Source organism: Rousettus aegyptiacus, unplaced genomic scaffold (genome assembly GCF_014176215.1).
Source record: "Rousettus aegyptiacus isolate mRouAeg1 unplaced genomic scaffold, mRouAeg1.p scaffold_m13_p_1, whole genome shotgun sequence".
Taxonomy (NCBI): Eukaryota; Metazoa; Chordata; class Mammalia; order Chiroptera; family Pteropodidae; genus Rousettus; species Rousettus aegyptiacus.
Window position 1 is genome coordinate 30,325,529 of NW_023416284.1, and position 16,367 is coordinate 30,341,895.

Here is a 16,367-nt window from a genome sequence, read left to right on the forward strand (position 1 = left end):
GTTACAGTGTTTTATTTTACATAGCCTGTGCTATATGTCAAGTACTGTTCTAAACACTTCACTAACATTCATTCATTCATTTAATTCTCATAATAACCAATGAGATAGTACAATATCCCCATCTTGCAGGTGAAGAAATTCGGGTACAGAATGGTGAAGAAACCCCAGTTTCTAATAAATTTAGGTGACAGCCTCGACTTTGTGTATATCCAAAGAGGGCATGGGTAGAAACAGGTTAAGGAAAACAGATTCAAGGTGAGGTGTGGTTGCTGTGTTTCCAGGCTAACAACTAAGAACTTTAAACTGGTAAAAACAAATCATTAAGGTCAGCCCAGATTTCAGGAGTGGGGAAATCAACTTTTTCTTGATGATCGAAGTAGCAAGGTCACCCAGCAAGTAATGGGTGGATCAAGGGCTAAAATACTTTCTTCCATCAGAAGACGAGGTGAGGTGACCTTGCAAGACCTTGATATTGGGGTTTCTTTCCATTACCCTGCTTCTGTCAGTTCTCTTAGGGAAACTGAGGTCCAGGGATTTGAAATTTATAAAGGGCTATCAGTGCTGAGTAGGAACTCAGCAGCAATCAACTGGGACTGAAGACTTAGAAACACAATGCCTTGGACCCCTCCCGAATATGCTTAAGAGCCTGACAGTGATGCCCAAGGTCCTCCTCGGTGCCCAAGGTGCTCTGGTCTCTGGTCTCGATTCTTCCAACATTCAAGGCTCTCCACAGGTGGGCCTTTCAGTCACTATTTATGGAGGTTCTACTGTGTGCCAGGCACTATAAAGGACTTTAACAGACTCTTAACAGTCTTGTGACCTGGGAGGGCCAGCCCACTGGGTGGTTGAGCAGAATTACAAATGATGGGTGGTTTGGTCATGAAGAGCCCAGGGTTAGAGACAGGGGATCCCAGGGTTGGGGAAAGGGGAGTGGGGAGCACATGGGTGCCACAGGGAAACTTCCTGCGCGGGTCTGCGCTCCTCTTCCTTCCCTCACTCCCCTCCCCCTCGTAAGCCTTGCGCAGGGGTAAGGTGGGAGCCCGGTGGTGCTGGCCCTGAATGACACAAGCTTCTCCAGGAAAGATGCTGCTAAACTGCGGGAATTAATCAGGTCCACTCTGCCCCTCTCTTCCCCGCCCCGCTCCGCCCCGTCCTCTTTGTTGACTTTTCCTGCAGGGGACTCCGGCTGGGGCCCGTCTTCTGGGAGTTGGGGCATTGGGGTGCGCGGGGCTCAGGCTAGGCCAGGACACAATGCCGTATCGGTGCTACGATCGTGCTTCCGAGGACGCCAACGGGAAGCGAGTGTGTCTTTCCAGCTCCTCCTGCTCTATCTCACTCAGGGCGGGATGACGCAGAGAGCCACCCACACTGCGTTGTTGACCGTTGTCCACTTACGGCTGGCTGCTAGGCAACCGCGCGCTCTCCTGCAGCCCTGCGGCGTTGCGACTCTCCTATTTCTTCTGCGCAGGCCTGCGCGTCCCAGGCCAGTCAATCCAGTCTGGGTTTTGCCGTGGGATCCACGCTTACTGATTTCCTGTAGCTCTTGGCCTCAGTCGGCCGACAGGTGTTCATGATGTTGGATGAACTGTGGGCTACGCTCTCTGGCGTCTCCGGGGCTGCCCTGGCCTGCTGCTTCGTAGCGACGGCTGTGGCCCTGCGCTGGTCTGCTCGCCGGAAGGCTCGGGGTGCGGTGATCCGGGCGCGACTGAAACAGAAAGCGGCCCTGGAAAGCATGGACAAGGCGGCGCAGCGCTTCCGGCTCCAGGTGATGGCCGGGGCCGAGATCGGGAGTCCCGGGAGGCACCAGGTTGGAGTATCCCTAGTAGCACTTTTCAGCTGTCTGGACGCGTGGAGGGGCAGGTGGCAGGCTGCGCAGGCTTGTAACTTTCGGAACCCATCCTTGCCCTAATGTATTTCGTCCTGTTTTTGAGGCAGGTGGGGCCAAGGGGTGAAAGGGAACGGAAAGGATAGGTCGTGGAAGGCATTCCCGCACTGTGTCAAAGAGGACCTTTGCTCCGTGCCAAAGAATTGCAAGATCATTGACTATTCAAACGCTCAGTAGGATGTTAGGGTTTAGGACTTTAGACGCACGGAGTGATGGCCCAGGGAATCCGGATAGCTACAGTTCAAACTAATCAATTTGTGTGTGATGATCCCAAGAGGGGCCGAAAAAGGTACTTGCCCAAGTGCACAGGGAGTTATTAACAGAGCAGGGCCGGAATGGAAGTCTCCCCAGCTCCTGCTGCCCAGGTTGTGGCCATCCCCTGACAAGCCTCTTCCATAAGCAGGTTTAGTTCCAGCCCTTCCCTGGGTGATTTGTCAATAAGCTTTTCTCCCTCTGGATCAACTCTGTGTGTGTGTAGGGGCAGAAGAGCAGCCTAGAAGAATCATCTTTCTCTTCAGGTGTCTGAGACAACAAGGAAGCCTCTGGAGACTTTGGCAAGAGCAGAAGAGGGTTAAGGTTGAATTGTTGGCTGTGACTCATATCTTCTCTAGCTTGTGCTTTTTACTCATACCTTTTCTGGAACCCTTGAGGAGGGATCGGCTGGGTGTTTGTAGGCAGGGGCTGATCCTAGGGATTCTCGGAGCCTTCAAGGCCTGGGTCTGATGAAATGTCTCCTTCACAGAGCTTTTCTCTGACCACCCTCTACCTGTATGCTGCCCACTCATTGTACCTGGTTTTATTTCCTTTCAGTTATTTCTCAGTATCTAAAATTCTTATTTATTTACTTAACAAATACTCACCCCCAACCCTGTACAACCCTGTATGTAAGTCCCTCTAAGTATAGATATGCCTTTTTTATTCACTGCTGTACCCCCATGCTTAGTGTGGCACCTGGTACAGAGAAGGCACCTAATACATATTTGTGCAATGAATGAAAAATCCTCTCTTGGATATGGCCTCCAGCTACAGCCAAACTTACCTGGGTGGAGTCTTCTTGTCTTAACCTATCCTGCCAGGGGTTGGGTGGTCAGGTGCAAGTGGACAGCCAGTGGGGCAGCCCATGCAGAGTAGACAGAGAACTGTAGTTTGCCTGTACAGTTCTAAGAAAGGCAGTTCCCTTCTTTGAGCCTCAATTGCTTTTTCTGTGCAAAGGGAATGGTAGTAAGACTTAATCAAAATAGAGAGCACACCAGCATGGCATCTGGCACACAGTAGGCAGCCATCAGTGGTGGTGGTTTCAATGGTTTAATAATCAGCCTGACCATGGCCTCTCCCAGGGTATCCTCTCCAGTACAGATAATATCTGTACTGCTTACAGGTGGCAAGGACCTGCACAGGCTGGGTCATGGTGTTGGGTATGCTGATAGGCATGTCTCTCATGGATTGGAATGTGACAACGTGCATCTGCTTAGTTGGTATGGTGACTTAAGGACACGGGCCACAGGTGTCTGCTACAGGCATGTGGGGCCTGCAGGGAGTGGAGAACTGATCTGAGGTATCTTCCCAGAATCCTGACCTGGACTCAGAGGCGCTGCTGGCCCTGCCCCTGCCTGAACTAGTGCAGAAATTACGCAGTGGGGAATTGTGCCCCAAATCTGTACTCTACACCTACTTGGGAAAGGTAAGTCCTGCCAAGGCCAACCAGTTATTTTGCTTACTCCTTCCTGTTTGCTCCTTCTGCACAGGCTATGGGGAAAACCTGGCCTGGACTTATTCCTGCTGAGGGCCCTGGTGGGACAACAGTGCCAGGGCTACCAGGGAGGGAAGGAGCCATAGCTGTGTGTGTGTGTGTGTGTGTGTGTGTGTGTGTGTGTGTGTGTGTGTACACAAGAGGGGAGACAGACAGACAGACAGATAGACTGAGATTGACTGACTCTATGTATGGGGGTAGGGGGAGATGACACCGAACGTGTTGTCTTAGCTAGAAACCAGGCTCTCAGCCCAGACTTCCTTCTCCCTTCTGCCTCCACCCCGTTGGTCACTAAGACTGGTCTGTTCCCTTCATGTAGCTCTCTCCAGCTTATTTCCTTATCCCCACTCCCCTTTAGCTAACCTTGTCTTCTCCTCCATGATCAAGCGCCAGCCTCCTGTCCAGATCCCATTCAGGTCCCCAGTTCTTCAGACTCTGCCCTTCTGCTTCTACTCAGTCCCCAGCATCCTCTTTGGACAAGCTCTTCTGTAGCTTGGGACATCAGTAGCTCAACTGTTAGTTGTTCCCTGGCACACAGGGCCTGTCATGCTCTGTACTGGCTCTTGTGGGGTTCCCTTTATCTGGAAGGCTCTTCTCTCTCTACTTTTCCCTGCTTGGGTGAGCCTTCAGGGCTCAGGGAAGAAGTCCCCTCTTCCATGAAGCCTTCCCTGACCCTCCTCTCCTCCCAGCCTGAGTTAGGGTTTCCTCTTCAGCATTCACTTTCTAATAGCACATTTCTCATTGTGTTATAGGGCTTGCCTTGTCTATTTCTCATGTCAAATGTGGGCTTTTTTGGAACAGAGCTTATCTTATTTGTCTTTGCGCTTTAGTGCTGTACACTATCTTTCATATAGTAAACGCTCAAGAAATACGTTTGACATGAGAAAGAATTGTGCTTTATGAGTGTCACTTGTGTATGAGTTCTTGAAAGAGATCATAAGAAAGCGTTCTGGTTAGATTGGCCTCCTACCTTAGGTAGCCTAGAAACAAATTTCTTCTCTTCTCTTCTCTTCTCTTCTCTTCTCTTCTCTTCTCTTCTCTTCTCTTCTCTTCTCTTCTCTTCTCTTCTCTTTCTTTTTTGTCATCTCTGAATGGGCATCATTGGAAACAGATTTCATGTGCCTGAGTGTGACAACCAGACCCACACCCATTTTCTCAGTTGTTTTACTGGAACAAGGAGTACACCTTGAAAGCTATGCCTCTTCTACCCTGGCCTTCTTCTCTTTAGGGGCCTGTGAGTGTGGTTTGAGTGCTCTAGCAAATTCCTGAGACAAACATAATGAATGAGGCATTCAGTCAAGCTCCCACCCTCTTTACTGTAATTGCTATCTGTTAGTCACTCCTGTGCCATGATTATCAGGTTTAAAAGTTCCTGGAAGAGTGGAGGCTTAGCTGAGGTAGGTATGGGCCAGGTCTGGGGCAGAGGAGAGTGTACTGGGCTGTAAGAGGCTGGAGCCTAGGTCTAGCCCTGCTCTGTGCTGACTCTCAGTGTGGTTTGAGATGGTGATCTGCCTCGTCTGGTTCCTATCTACTTCATTGGACAGAAGTGGGGCTTAGAGAAGGAGGGCAGTGGTCAAGGGTCATTCTTCTCCCAGCTCATTTCCTGTGGGGGGCATCTGAGGCCAGTATGTTTGTTGTTCTTTTGACCCTGGGAGTATTCTCTCCCTTCTTTTGGGGTTAAAGGCCTAAGACAGCCAGGGTGAATCTGGGGCCAGATGTCCCCAGTGAAGTGGGTGCTGGGCTCTCGATTATCCTCTCTGCTTCTGGCTCTGAGCCATGGTGCTGGCTACCCTTTCTGTCTCTGGGTACACTTTAAAAGGCCAATTTTATGTTATGTATAGTTTACTATAGTTTTTTTTTTAAAAAGGCAAGCCTCACTCTGCCTTGTGTCCATTTCTCCCTCCCCCAGGCCTGGGAAGTGAACAAAGGGACGAACTGTGTGACCACTTACCTGTCAGACTGTGAAACTCAGGTGTCTCAGGCCCCAAAGCAGGGCCTGCTCTATGGTGTCCCTGTGAGTCTCAAGGAGTGCCTCAGCTACAAGGTATGCCATGCCTCGGTATCAGGCCTCAACTTCTTCCCATCTCTGCCCACAAGCTCTGTGTCCTAGGTTACCCTGGGCCCTCAGAGGAAGTATCGGGTCCAGAAACCTTGAGAGGGCACCATGGTTTGCCTTGGCCTGTGCGAGGGTGATGGGAGTGGACCTGTGTTGCTAAAGGGCTCCTGACTTATCAGCCATGTCCCTTTTGGTGCCCAAACCGCCTTCTAGGGCCAGGACTCGACACTGGGCTTGATCCTGAATGAGGGAGTGCCAGCAGAGCATGACAGTGTGGTGGTGCAGGTGCTGAAGCTGCAGGGTGCTGTGCCCTTCGTGCACACCAACGTCCCTCAGTCCATGTTCAGGTTGGGTCTCGGGGTGCTGGGTGGAGACAGGGTCACTGCTGCCAGCATGACATGGCTGACCCATTCCTACTTTATCCAGCTACGACTGCAGTAATCCCCTCTTTGGCCAGACCACGAACCCATGGAATTCCTCCAAGAGCCCAGGTGGCTCCTCAGGAGGTGAGGGGGCCATCATTGGGGCTGGAGGCTCCCTCCTGGGCTTAGGCACTGACATTGGAGGCAGCATCCGCTTTCCCTCCTCCTTCTGCGGCATCTGTGGCTTCAAGCCCACAGGGAACCGACTCAGGTATTGTATAGGTGATGGGTGGAGGGAGCTTCTGGACCCCTTTCTGTGTGGCCTTGGCGTATCTTCCCATCTCTCTGGGCTCCAGGCAGGGGTTCCCTCACTGGGATTTTGTTGGGAGGGAGAGTCATAGCACCTCTGGCCCTAGTTTCCAAGTGGTGAGTGCTGTATGGGTGTGGGGTGGGGCAGAGGTTGGCCATTTTTTGTTTTCAACATCTTTTGTTTCTTATTCAGCAAGGTTGGCCTGAAGGGCTGTGTCTATGGACAGGTGGCAGGTGAGGTCTGTGGTTGTCTCAGTGCCCTGGTTGGGCGGGGCGGAGGGGCATTCTGCTTAATCCACCTCTGCCCTTGCCTCTCATAGGGATAGAATTTGGTTCCCAGGCTACTCTAGGCCTGAGTTCCTACTTCCTGTCTCGGCCCACACTCCTAGGCCATGGCCCAGCACTTGCTTGGACCCAGTCCCAGAGCCCATTGGGGCCAAGTGATCTCTCTTCCCTCACCTCTCCTTTCCACAGTATCGGCATCAGTGGGGCCTATGGCCAGGGATGTGGAGAGCCTGGCGCTGTGCCTGCGAGCACTGCTATGTGAGGACATGTTCCGCTTGGACCCCACTGTGCCCCCCCTTCCCTTCAAGGAGGAGGTGAGCAGGGGTAAGGGTGGGTATGGGGGTGGGTTCAGTTATCAGTGGTGTTCCTGAGCCCAGAGGGCAGCCCAGGTAGTGTGGGCAGGCCTTGGAGGGCCTGTCTCCTGAAAACCACCTCGCTGTGGTCTGAAGCTAGAGTCAGCTGCTGCTCCACAGACAGCCACCAGATGGAGCCCTTACCTACATTTAGAAACTCCGTGTACCAAATAGCCTGGAGTCTCTGCTGAGGACAGGCCTTGCCTTCTGGCCGGAGCTTCTACTGCTGTCACTGAGAAGCCACTTCCCAGCCCAGAGAACAACTTGAAGGAGAACTTCTGTATCTCCTGTTTTCGACCCTCAGCAAATAGCCTTTCTTCAGTATTTGTGTCCATGTCCCTAACCTCCAATAGGATGCTTGGCACGTAGGCTGAGTGAGTTAAGGATGGTTAAAAGCATAGCTGTCTCCCTCCTAGAGAAAGTTGGGGAGAAAGTTGGAATCTGTGTGCAGTGTTGAATGCTGGCTTCCCAAAATACTACCTAACAGCCTGTTGATCAGACAAGGCTAAGTTTATTAACTTCTGTGGTGAGGAAAAATGCTACCTCAACAGAACCTTAGGTAGCACCAGGGCTGGGAGGGGTGGGAGTGGGAGTGGGTCAAGGTTGGGATATTTGTTGAGATTTCAAAGTGTGGTTTAAGGCAGGTATTTCAACGTGGGGGCTCGTACGGATCACGATATAATAGTTTAGGATTGGTGGACACAGCAAGGTGAGGATTTTGAGGTGAGGGGTTTAGGGAGTCTTAGAGTATAAACTGTATTTTGATACCTCTATTGAAGAGTTGGTAAGTCTTTTCAAGAATGAGCAATAAAGTTATCTGTACTTTATATAAAAGTATTCAGGGGTAGCCAAATTAGATAGATGCAGACAGTAGAATAGTAAAGTCGTGTTAATATGAACAGTAAGCTGTGTGATGTAAGCTCCATTTCTACTATACAGACCTCTTGTCCTCACCCAGCCCAGGTGGAAGGGTCCAGGGTCCTTGGATAGGAGAGCGGGCCTCGGTGTTTCTTGGCAGGTGGGAGATCTGGGCTGGGGTGAGCTCACCCGCTGCAGTAGATGATGTTCTAACTGAACCCAGTGGTTCATGAGCCCCTTCCTGAGATGGAGGAGATGAGGAGATGAAGTCCTTGTCCTGAGGTCTGGAATAATTTATCATGGGAGCCAGGACTTGCATTCTTGAGACAGACAGTGCGGAGCCTCTGCTCAGAAGATAGGTTGCTTAGGTCCTGGACCTAGCATTGTCACTCTACATTGAATGGCCTTGGACAAGTCCCAGCACCATTCTGAGCCTATTGCCCTATAAAGACCTGGAGCTTCAGTTTCCTCATATGACTAATGGGAATCCTCATCCTTGCTCTGCCCACCTACACAGTTATTGTGAAGGTGTTTTGTGAAAGTGGCAGATGTGGAGGGGCTGGCCAAGCAGTTTTCGGGGGATCCAAGCTGCAGCCTCACATCCGTGTCAGGCTAAATAGCTTTTCTGATCTCTGGGAGCCCTGCCTCAGGCCGCCCTCTCTCGTCCTAATCAGACTCCTATGTTTTGTTTCCAGGTCTACAGAAGCTCCCAGCCCCTGCGTGTGGGGTATTATGAGACAGACAACTATACCATGCCCACCCCAGCTATGAAACGGGCCCTGCTGGAGACCAAGCAGAGCCTTGAGGCTGCTGGCCACACGGTATAGCTGCAGGAACCCGGAAGTCTGACATGGCCCCGCCTTCAAGGAAGCCTTCCTGGCGACCATGGCTACCACCCCTTCCTGGCATCCTTGCACCTTGATTGTTTTGTAGTTGGGGATGGGAACTGTGTCCCTGTGGCATCAGTGCATAGAGGGCTGATCAGGAGTTTGGGGGTAATTGATTGACAGTGAACTCAGACCCATGCTTGGGGTGTGTGAGTGCAGCATTGGGAGGGCCTCATCAACCACAAACAATAGTGCATGGCTGTCCAGAGGTTCCTGGCACCCTGAGATGGTGGGCCAGTAGGTTTTGGCCTGCTCATCTCAGAGAAGTTTGTGTGGATCCAGACTTCTTTCATGATAGGCATTTTGCAGGGAGTTTTCGTGGGCCAGTAAAGGCCACTCTGTGGTTCCAGTGAGGGTTACTGTGTGGGCAGGGTTGGTCCAGTCCATCCTCAGGGCCACCTGGGCAGCACAGGGGTGGTAGGTCCCAAGGGTTTTTAGGTCTGAGGGCCTTATACCTCTCAATCCCTGCAGCTGGTTCCCTTCCTGCCGAGCAACATACCCTATGCTCTGGAGACCCTGTCGGCAGGTGGGCTGTTCAGTGATGGTGGTGTCAGCTTTCTACAGAACTTGTGAGTGATGCTGGGCTTCAAGGTCTGTGGTAGGATCAGATTATGGTAGACCCAGAGAGAGCAGGGGTGTGGCTGTGACCCCACGGTATGGAGGAAGTTGAGGATTAGGCTTCAACTGATTATAAACAAGGTCTGAGCATTCTGGTCAAGGACTTGCCACCTCTCCAGCTATGGGTTGAGCCTGGAGATACCTCACCAGGGAGACTTTAGAAAAATGCCAGCACAAGGGGAGGCTGGATTGAGCACCTGTGGCCTGGCCCTGAGCTGAGCTTGTTGGGAGATAGGAGGTGGGCAGGGAGCTGTCTTTCTGGGAGAGATTGAGAGACGAGGGCAGGATCAAGCAAGAAGACAGGGGCCTAGACATCTGTGATTGCAGGCTCTTCTGTCTTGAGCTACATCTTTTCTTTTCAAGCAGGACCTTAGTTTTTTCTTCCGTAAAGTGGGCGGGTTGGACCAGACCCACTTTAAGGGACTTTGCAGAGCTCACATTTAGAGAAACTGGTTCCACTTCAATGTTTTTTTGTCTTTAAGTGTTGACAGGAGTGGAGGACAGGCTTGTGAATGTGCCTCCTGGTGACATGCCTGGGCTGACTGGACTTCCCCTGGTAGCTGGGCATGGGTCCAGGCTTCAGTGGAAGGGGCTGCCCCTCACTCAGGCTCTTGGAATGAAGCCCAAGATCAGCCACCTGAGACTTTTCCCTGAGATCTAGAGCCAGAGACAGCCTCAGAGACAAGCATCATGGGTGACTCACTCTGGACAGCTGTACTTGTGCCTCCAGGCTGGTGTCATCAATAGGGGGATGCCCTCAGTATCAAGCCTTGGCCGGGGAGCTGTTGCCCTCGGTCCTTATTAATCTGAGCTGAGTTTTCCAGTGAGGGAGGCACAGAGTCCTGCCTTGGGGAGCTCCAGTAGGGGCAGGGTGGAGCCCAGGCATCCCAAAGGATTAGCAGAAACGAGTCATGTTTGAAAGGAGGCAGATGAAGGAGTTGAAGACCATTGGTTACCGGAATCTGATGAGGAGGGAAGTGGACAGAGTTGCTGAGTAGAGAATAAAGGGATACAGTGGGTAGGGGTAAGCCAGGGGGATGTCTGGGGTAGGAGTGCCTAAATTGGACCTTTTGTCTTCCAGCAAAGGTGATTTCACGGATTCCTGCTTGGGTGACATTATCTTGATTCTGAAGCTGCCTGAGTGGTTTAAAGGACTGCTGGCTTTCCTGCTGAAGCCTCTGGTTAGGGCACAAGGCATGGAAGGGGTGGAGTGAGTGGGAAGGAGCCTATGGGGTTCTTCTCCTTTCTCATTAGTCTCTCTTGGTTTGGGTAGGCATGACCTCCTCTTCTGTCCAGCCCCCACCCAGATTCCTCTCCTCCTCCCATGATCTATAATCTTGAGCCAGCCTGCATGCTGAAAGGGGTGCCAACGTGGGACCTGGGGGCAGGGACAGAGGGAAGAGGCATGGGTAGCTTGGCCTGAAGAAGATTGTTGTCAGTCCTTGGCCCAAAGCTGAGTCACTGACTCTGTCTTGTCCTTTTGCAGCTCCCAAGGTTGGCTACCTTTCTTAGCAGCATGAGGTCTCGGTAAGAATATTTCCCATGCCCAGATGCCTGCCCCTTTCTTCCCCTGACCTGGATTTAAGTGGTTTCTGACAGGAAAAGACGAGGGAAGTAGCTTCTGAGGCTGGAAGTGGCCAACTTCCAAGGTGGCAACTCTAACTCAAGATCTCCAACTTGAATAGTGCTGAGGACAGGAGCTCCCTGTCCCTAACACTATTCAAGTTGGAGATCTTGAGTTACAGAGTCTATTACACGGTCCCTCTGTGGCCTTCAGATGGGAGCTTGAAGTTGTTTTAGCAAAGTCCACGTCTGGGTGGAGAGAAAGGGACTGAGGGAGGGAATGGATGGGAGAGGATAGAAAGGAGAAGGTTGACTTGGCTGGGGCATGGGTATAAAGGACCAGGAAGGAGTTAGCATAGGGCAGGGAAGAGGGGGATACGGGGAACCGTGCGAGAGAGAATGCTCTTAGAGATCTGAACTGAACTAAGCTACGCAGGGTCTTTCATGACCCTTAATAGCTCCAGTGGAAAAAGCAGGGCATAAAGTGCCCCTGACATCCTATGGACTTGCTCCTTCTTTCACCACCATGCATTTAGGACCTTTGACAGCTCCGGCTGTTCTGTGACCTAAGGGGAGCTAGGAGTTGAGCCTGGTCTGGTTCTGGCTCTGCTGTAGAGTCACTAAAGGACCCAGCCTAATTCCCTCTTTGGTCCTGATCTTCTGAGCAGGACAGTAGGGATTTGAACTTCTGCCCTATAGCACTTCCCTCTCAGAGCTTTCGTAGAGTTGAGAAGGGTCCCTACAGGATATGATCTGGAAGATGTTAAGATAGGGGTCTGATGTTGCTTATCTCTGTGGCTGTGACCATCATGGCCCGTGACTTCATTTCCTCTGCCCAGGTCTGCTGGAAAGCTCTGGGAACTGCAGCATGAAATCGAGGTGAGGCCAGAACCTGTAGACTAGAGTAGGGTGGGTGGGGGTAGGGGTGGACAGGGTACCTGCCAGTGGGGTCTCTTGGCCACTGGTCCCCCTGATCTCCTAGAGTGGCCTGTCATTTCCCCTTTCACTCCCTGGGCTAACCTGTTTGGGCCCTGCTCTCTGACCCTCACTTTGTCCAAATGCATATCCTTGGGGCCTGGGTTAGCCTGGGTCTCCTACCCTGAATGCCTCTTTGCTCCTTTGGTGCCACCTGTGGCTGGGCACTATGTGGCAGGAAAAATGGTGTCTACAGTTAATGAAGGAGATAGAGAAATTAACGCCCCCTGAAGGCAGCCATGCCTCTGTGCCCCAAGGACCTCCCTCACAGTGTGGCTCAGTTTAGATCCTGAGGCAAGGTGCTGGGGCCAGAGCCATCCCAACCACAGTGCCTGCACTGGCGATTCCATGTGATGGGCTGGGTCTGAGTGTGTCGTCTGCTATGCTGGTACCCTCTTTAGGTGTACCGCAACTCTGTGATTGCCCAGTGGAGGGCACTGGACCTGGATGTGCTGCTCACCCCCATGCTAGGCCCTGCTCTGGACTTGAATGTCCCAGGCAAGGCTACAGGTGAGGCCTGCTGCTCCACCATGCCCCTTACAACCCCAGTCTCTGCCCCACCTGTCCCTTCTCATCTACGAAGTCAGCCCTGTGCCTAGCAGGGTGGCTGTGTTGTAGAAGAGGAGCCCTGGGGGAGGGCCTGGCTTTGGGGAGCTTACAGTTTCGCTGGCTGGAGAGATGGGAGTCACATGGGATGCCATGGGAGGGAATGAACTCCCTGTCCTCCACATTATCCAAGCTGGAGATCTTGAGTTACATAGTTTGTGGTTTTGGGAGGTGGCGTTTATAGTCCAGGTAAGATTTAGGTCAGCCAAGAAAATAAGACCAACATGCCGAGTCAGAGAAGCCAGATGGCAAGGGCAATGGGTAAGTGTCAACAGGCTCTCCAGCCTGCCCTGCATTTAAATTCCTGGGTTTTGTCACTCACTGAAGTCTCAGCCCTTGTCTGTGGAGGCTGGATGCCATTTCATAGGGTGGAAGACTGAGGCACAGACAGGACAGTTGGCACTGAAGGTTACCTGGCCTGCTCCAGCCACTCATGCTGTGTTTCAGGAGCTGTCAGTTACACTATGCTCTACAACTGCCTGGACTTCCCAGCGGGGGTGGTGCCTGTCACCACAGTGACCGCTGAAGACGAGGCCCAGATGGAACACTACAGGGGTTACTTTGGGGATATCTGGGACAAGATGCTGCAGAAGGTAAGGCCATGGGGCCCGGCCTGGCCAGCTTCATGTCCCCCTTCCCCTGGACTCATCCATACCCTAACTAGCTGCTGTGGAGGAAACATGTAGTATAAATACATGTAGTCCTTGCCCATCCTTAGTATAAATACAGGTGGTCCTTGCCCATCCTTAACAATGCAAGACCCTTAAAGACTTTGGCCTGGCTCTGCTCTGTGACCCCTCCTCTCCAGCTGGGGTCCTCCCTCACTGCCTCCCATCCTGATCCTTGTGTTCCCTGCAGGCCGTGAAGAAGAGCGTGGGGCTACCTGTGGCCGTGCAGTGTGTGACTCTGCCGTGGCAAGAAGAGTTGTGTCTGAGGTTCATGCGGGAGGTGGAGCGACTGATGACCCCTGAAAAGTAACCATTCTGACTGTTGCCTGCCCAGCCACCTGGCTGGCTTCGGAGGACCTGTGACCTGCTCAGTCTGTGCCCAGCTTAGTCAGGACAACAGCTGCCACCCTGAGAACTGTTTAGCCGGAGGGGCAGAGGCTTCCTTATCCTCCTCTCCACTACAAGAAGCCCAGATCCCCCAAGTCTGGACCTTGCTCCCTCTTTCCTGTTCTGATGCCCAGTCTCTGCCCTGACCCTCCCCACCATGTGGCAGCCATGGATATAACTGGGCAAAGCCCCACTAACAGTCAAGAAATGGTTTCTAGTCTGTGTACTTTCTGGCCGTCATTGTTAGGGCACTGTGGGTTGGAGACTTGACCTTCTAGAGCCAGACTCCAGCCATGTCAGTTTCCTGCTCCCAACCCCCCTCGTTCCCATCACACAAAAGATGGACACAGGCTTCTTTGAGTGGGTGTTGCAGCCCCAACACTTCGCTTTTCCCATCTCCCCTCGTAGGCTAAGCTCTACTTTGCTGGACATTGTCCTTTCTTCCTTCCTCTGTTCCTTTCCTCTACCAAGATACCCTTTCTGCTCCTCTACCATCAAATTCTTTGGGGCCCAGCTCAGATCCCTCTTTCTCTAAAAGGCCTTTCCTTCTTCCCTTGAGTAGATGGCCCGTTTTCCCCCAGTCTGCCGCGTGCGGTGGGCATCTGCAGTGAGGGTGCTGCCTCCCTTAGCAGACTGGCTCTCCTTGCTGGCAGGGACCATTTTGTAAATCTTTGTCCTCAGTGGCCAGCACAGGGTAGCAGGGAATCTGGAGGGCTGACCCTGAGCTGGTGGTGTTAAGAGGAGCCTGCAGGCCCATGGAGGTGAGCACCAGACAAGACAATCTGGTAGAGGAAGCTCATAGGACTGACCAAGGACTAGATTGTTCTGGGAAGGTTTCCTGAAGGAGGAAGATCTCTGTTGAGTTTATAAGTTTCCCAGAGGCTGAACTAGGGGATGAGGACATTCCAGGGAGAAAGAACAGTATGCCCAAAGACCAGGATGAGTTTGGTAGATGCAGGCACGTTGAGTGGGCACAGGAGAAGCAGCAGAGAAATAGGTAAGGCAAGATCAAGGTGGACTTGGGGGCCAGTTCAGGATCTTGAATCCTATCTCAAGGCAATAAGGAGCTCCCGAAGGATCACAGGGGTGCAGTGAGGAGAGTAGATTGAAGGGACAGTAGTTGGAGAGGTATAAGGAGGTTGTTCCATTATCTGGGGAAGGAAGCCTGAAGCCTGAGCTAGGGCAGTGGTCCAGGGGCAGAGAGAGAGGTTGTTTGGGAATTAACAGTTGAGATGCAAGTAAGCTGTCTCAGCTCAATCTGCCACATCACCTCTCGGTACACTGCATTTCCTGATGGGTGGCTCGCCTGTGACAGACTGGGGGCTTCATGGCCTTGCTAGCAGAGACCCCTCACTCCTCCCTGGCCCCAGCCCTAACTCCACTGCTTTCTGTGGAAGATGTTTCCGAGCTTGAGCCCTCAGGCAGGGCAGGGGAGAGCAGGGCAGGACGCTGGCTCCTACCTGGCCTACTTCAAATTCTTTTCAGGGCCAGCTTCATTCATAAGGGGATGTCCTCATCCCCTATTTCAGCCTCTGGGAAACATAAACTTCATTTCTTCTCCACCCTTATTTTTCTGCTTCTCCAGAGGGTATTTCTCCTGCAGGTTGCTTGACCAGTGGCAACTGCACTCTCTGCCTATGGCATCCTGCCTTGATGGTGCTAGTCTTAGGGCAGATACCTAAGGGCTGACTAGAGGGACCCACCCACATGGACACCAAATTGGGGTGATCCTGGTAGTTGCTACACTGCCCTGATTCTTTGAAACTGCTGTCATTTTACTCCATTTCATCCCATAAAACCACCTGCCATCTGCCCTACCTTCCCCCTCCTCACTCATTTCTCTCTGGTTGACGCTATCCTTGTGCTTTCGATGCAAGGCTGCAGTGGGGATGGCTCTCCTTCAGTCCTTCACTGGTTCGTTGATTCGCCCTTGGAGGCCACACCCACCCTGTGCTGAACAGTGCTGGACTCCCATCCTTGGGCTCCCGGGCTGGTGGGGGCGGTGGACATTGACACAAACATATCTGCTCCCCAGTTGATCAGGGCCTTGGAAAAGGGTAGACAAGGAGCTAAATGCAGCCAAAAACTGGGAGGTGCTCACTGCACAGATACCATTTGCACTGCTATGCTCTAATCCAAGTCACCTGCCTCTTCCCTGGGCACTACAATAATTTAACTTGGCCCCCCGCTTCTATCCTTGCCTGTCCCCCAACTCTGGTTACTATATTTTCCATACATTGACCCCTTAAAAGTGAGTATCAGGGCCCTTGAGCCACCCTTCTCTTGCTCGGGCCCGCTTCCACATCTGGCAGTGTACTGTTGCTTTACTCTCCCAATAAAGCTATTCTTTTGCTGCTGTAAAAAAAAAAAAAAAAAAAAAAGAAAAGAAAAGTAGGTTGAATCACTTCTCTCCTTAAGACCTTCCAATGGCTTCCTATCCCACCAAGAATAAAATCCAATGTCCTCCTCTTGTTAATTGTGCTTCAGCCACACGAGCACCATTTGGTTTCTTGATTATCTCAAGCATGTCCCTGCTTCACAGCTTTTGTGTTAGCTATCCCTGTCCTTGGAACACTTGACTTCATGTCAGCTCCCCTGATCACCCACTGGTTAAACAGCAACACCTCCGATAAGGGCCTAATAACCAAAATATACAAAGAACTCATACAACTCAATAACAACAAAAAAACAAATGATCCAGTCAAAAACTAGGCAGAGGACCTGAACAGATATTTCTCCCTAGAGGACATACAAATGGCCGACAATTATTTGAAAAGATGCTTAACATCACCCCCTTATCGGAGG

General features: G+C 51.9%; 1 protein-coding gene across 1 annotated transcript; it reads left to right on the forward strand.

The window, feature by feature from the left end:
• Positions 1-121: 121 nt before the first annotated feature.
• FAAH (fatty acid amide hydrolase) lies at positions 122-15,943 on the forward strand. Its single transcript, XM_016159070.2, has 15 exons — positions 122-1,765; positions 3,453-3,566; positions 5,545-5,679; positions 5,905-6,038; positions 6,118-6,324; positions 6,556-6,596; positions 6,837-6,961; positions 8,554-8,679; positions 9,217-9,314; positions 10,445-10,544; positions 10,850-10,890; positions 11,766-11,805; positions 12,303-12,411; positions 12,955-13,100; positions 13,366-15,943. Exons 1-15 carry the CDS (start codon positions 1,571-1,573, stop codon positions 13,483-13,485), a joined length of 1,731 nt encoding a protein of 576 aa, XP_016014556.1. The 5' UTR covers positions 122-1,570; the 3' UTR covers positions 13,486-15,943.
• Positions 15,944-16,367: the final 424 nt, after the last annotated feature.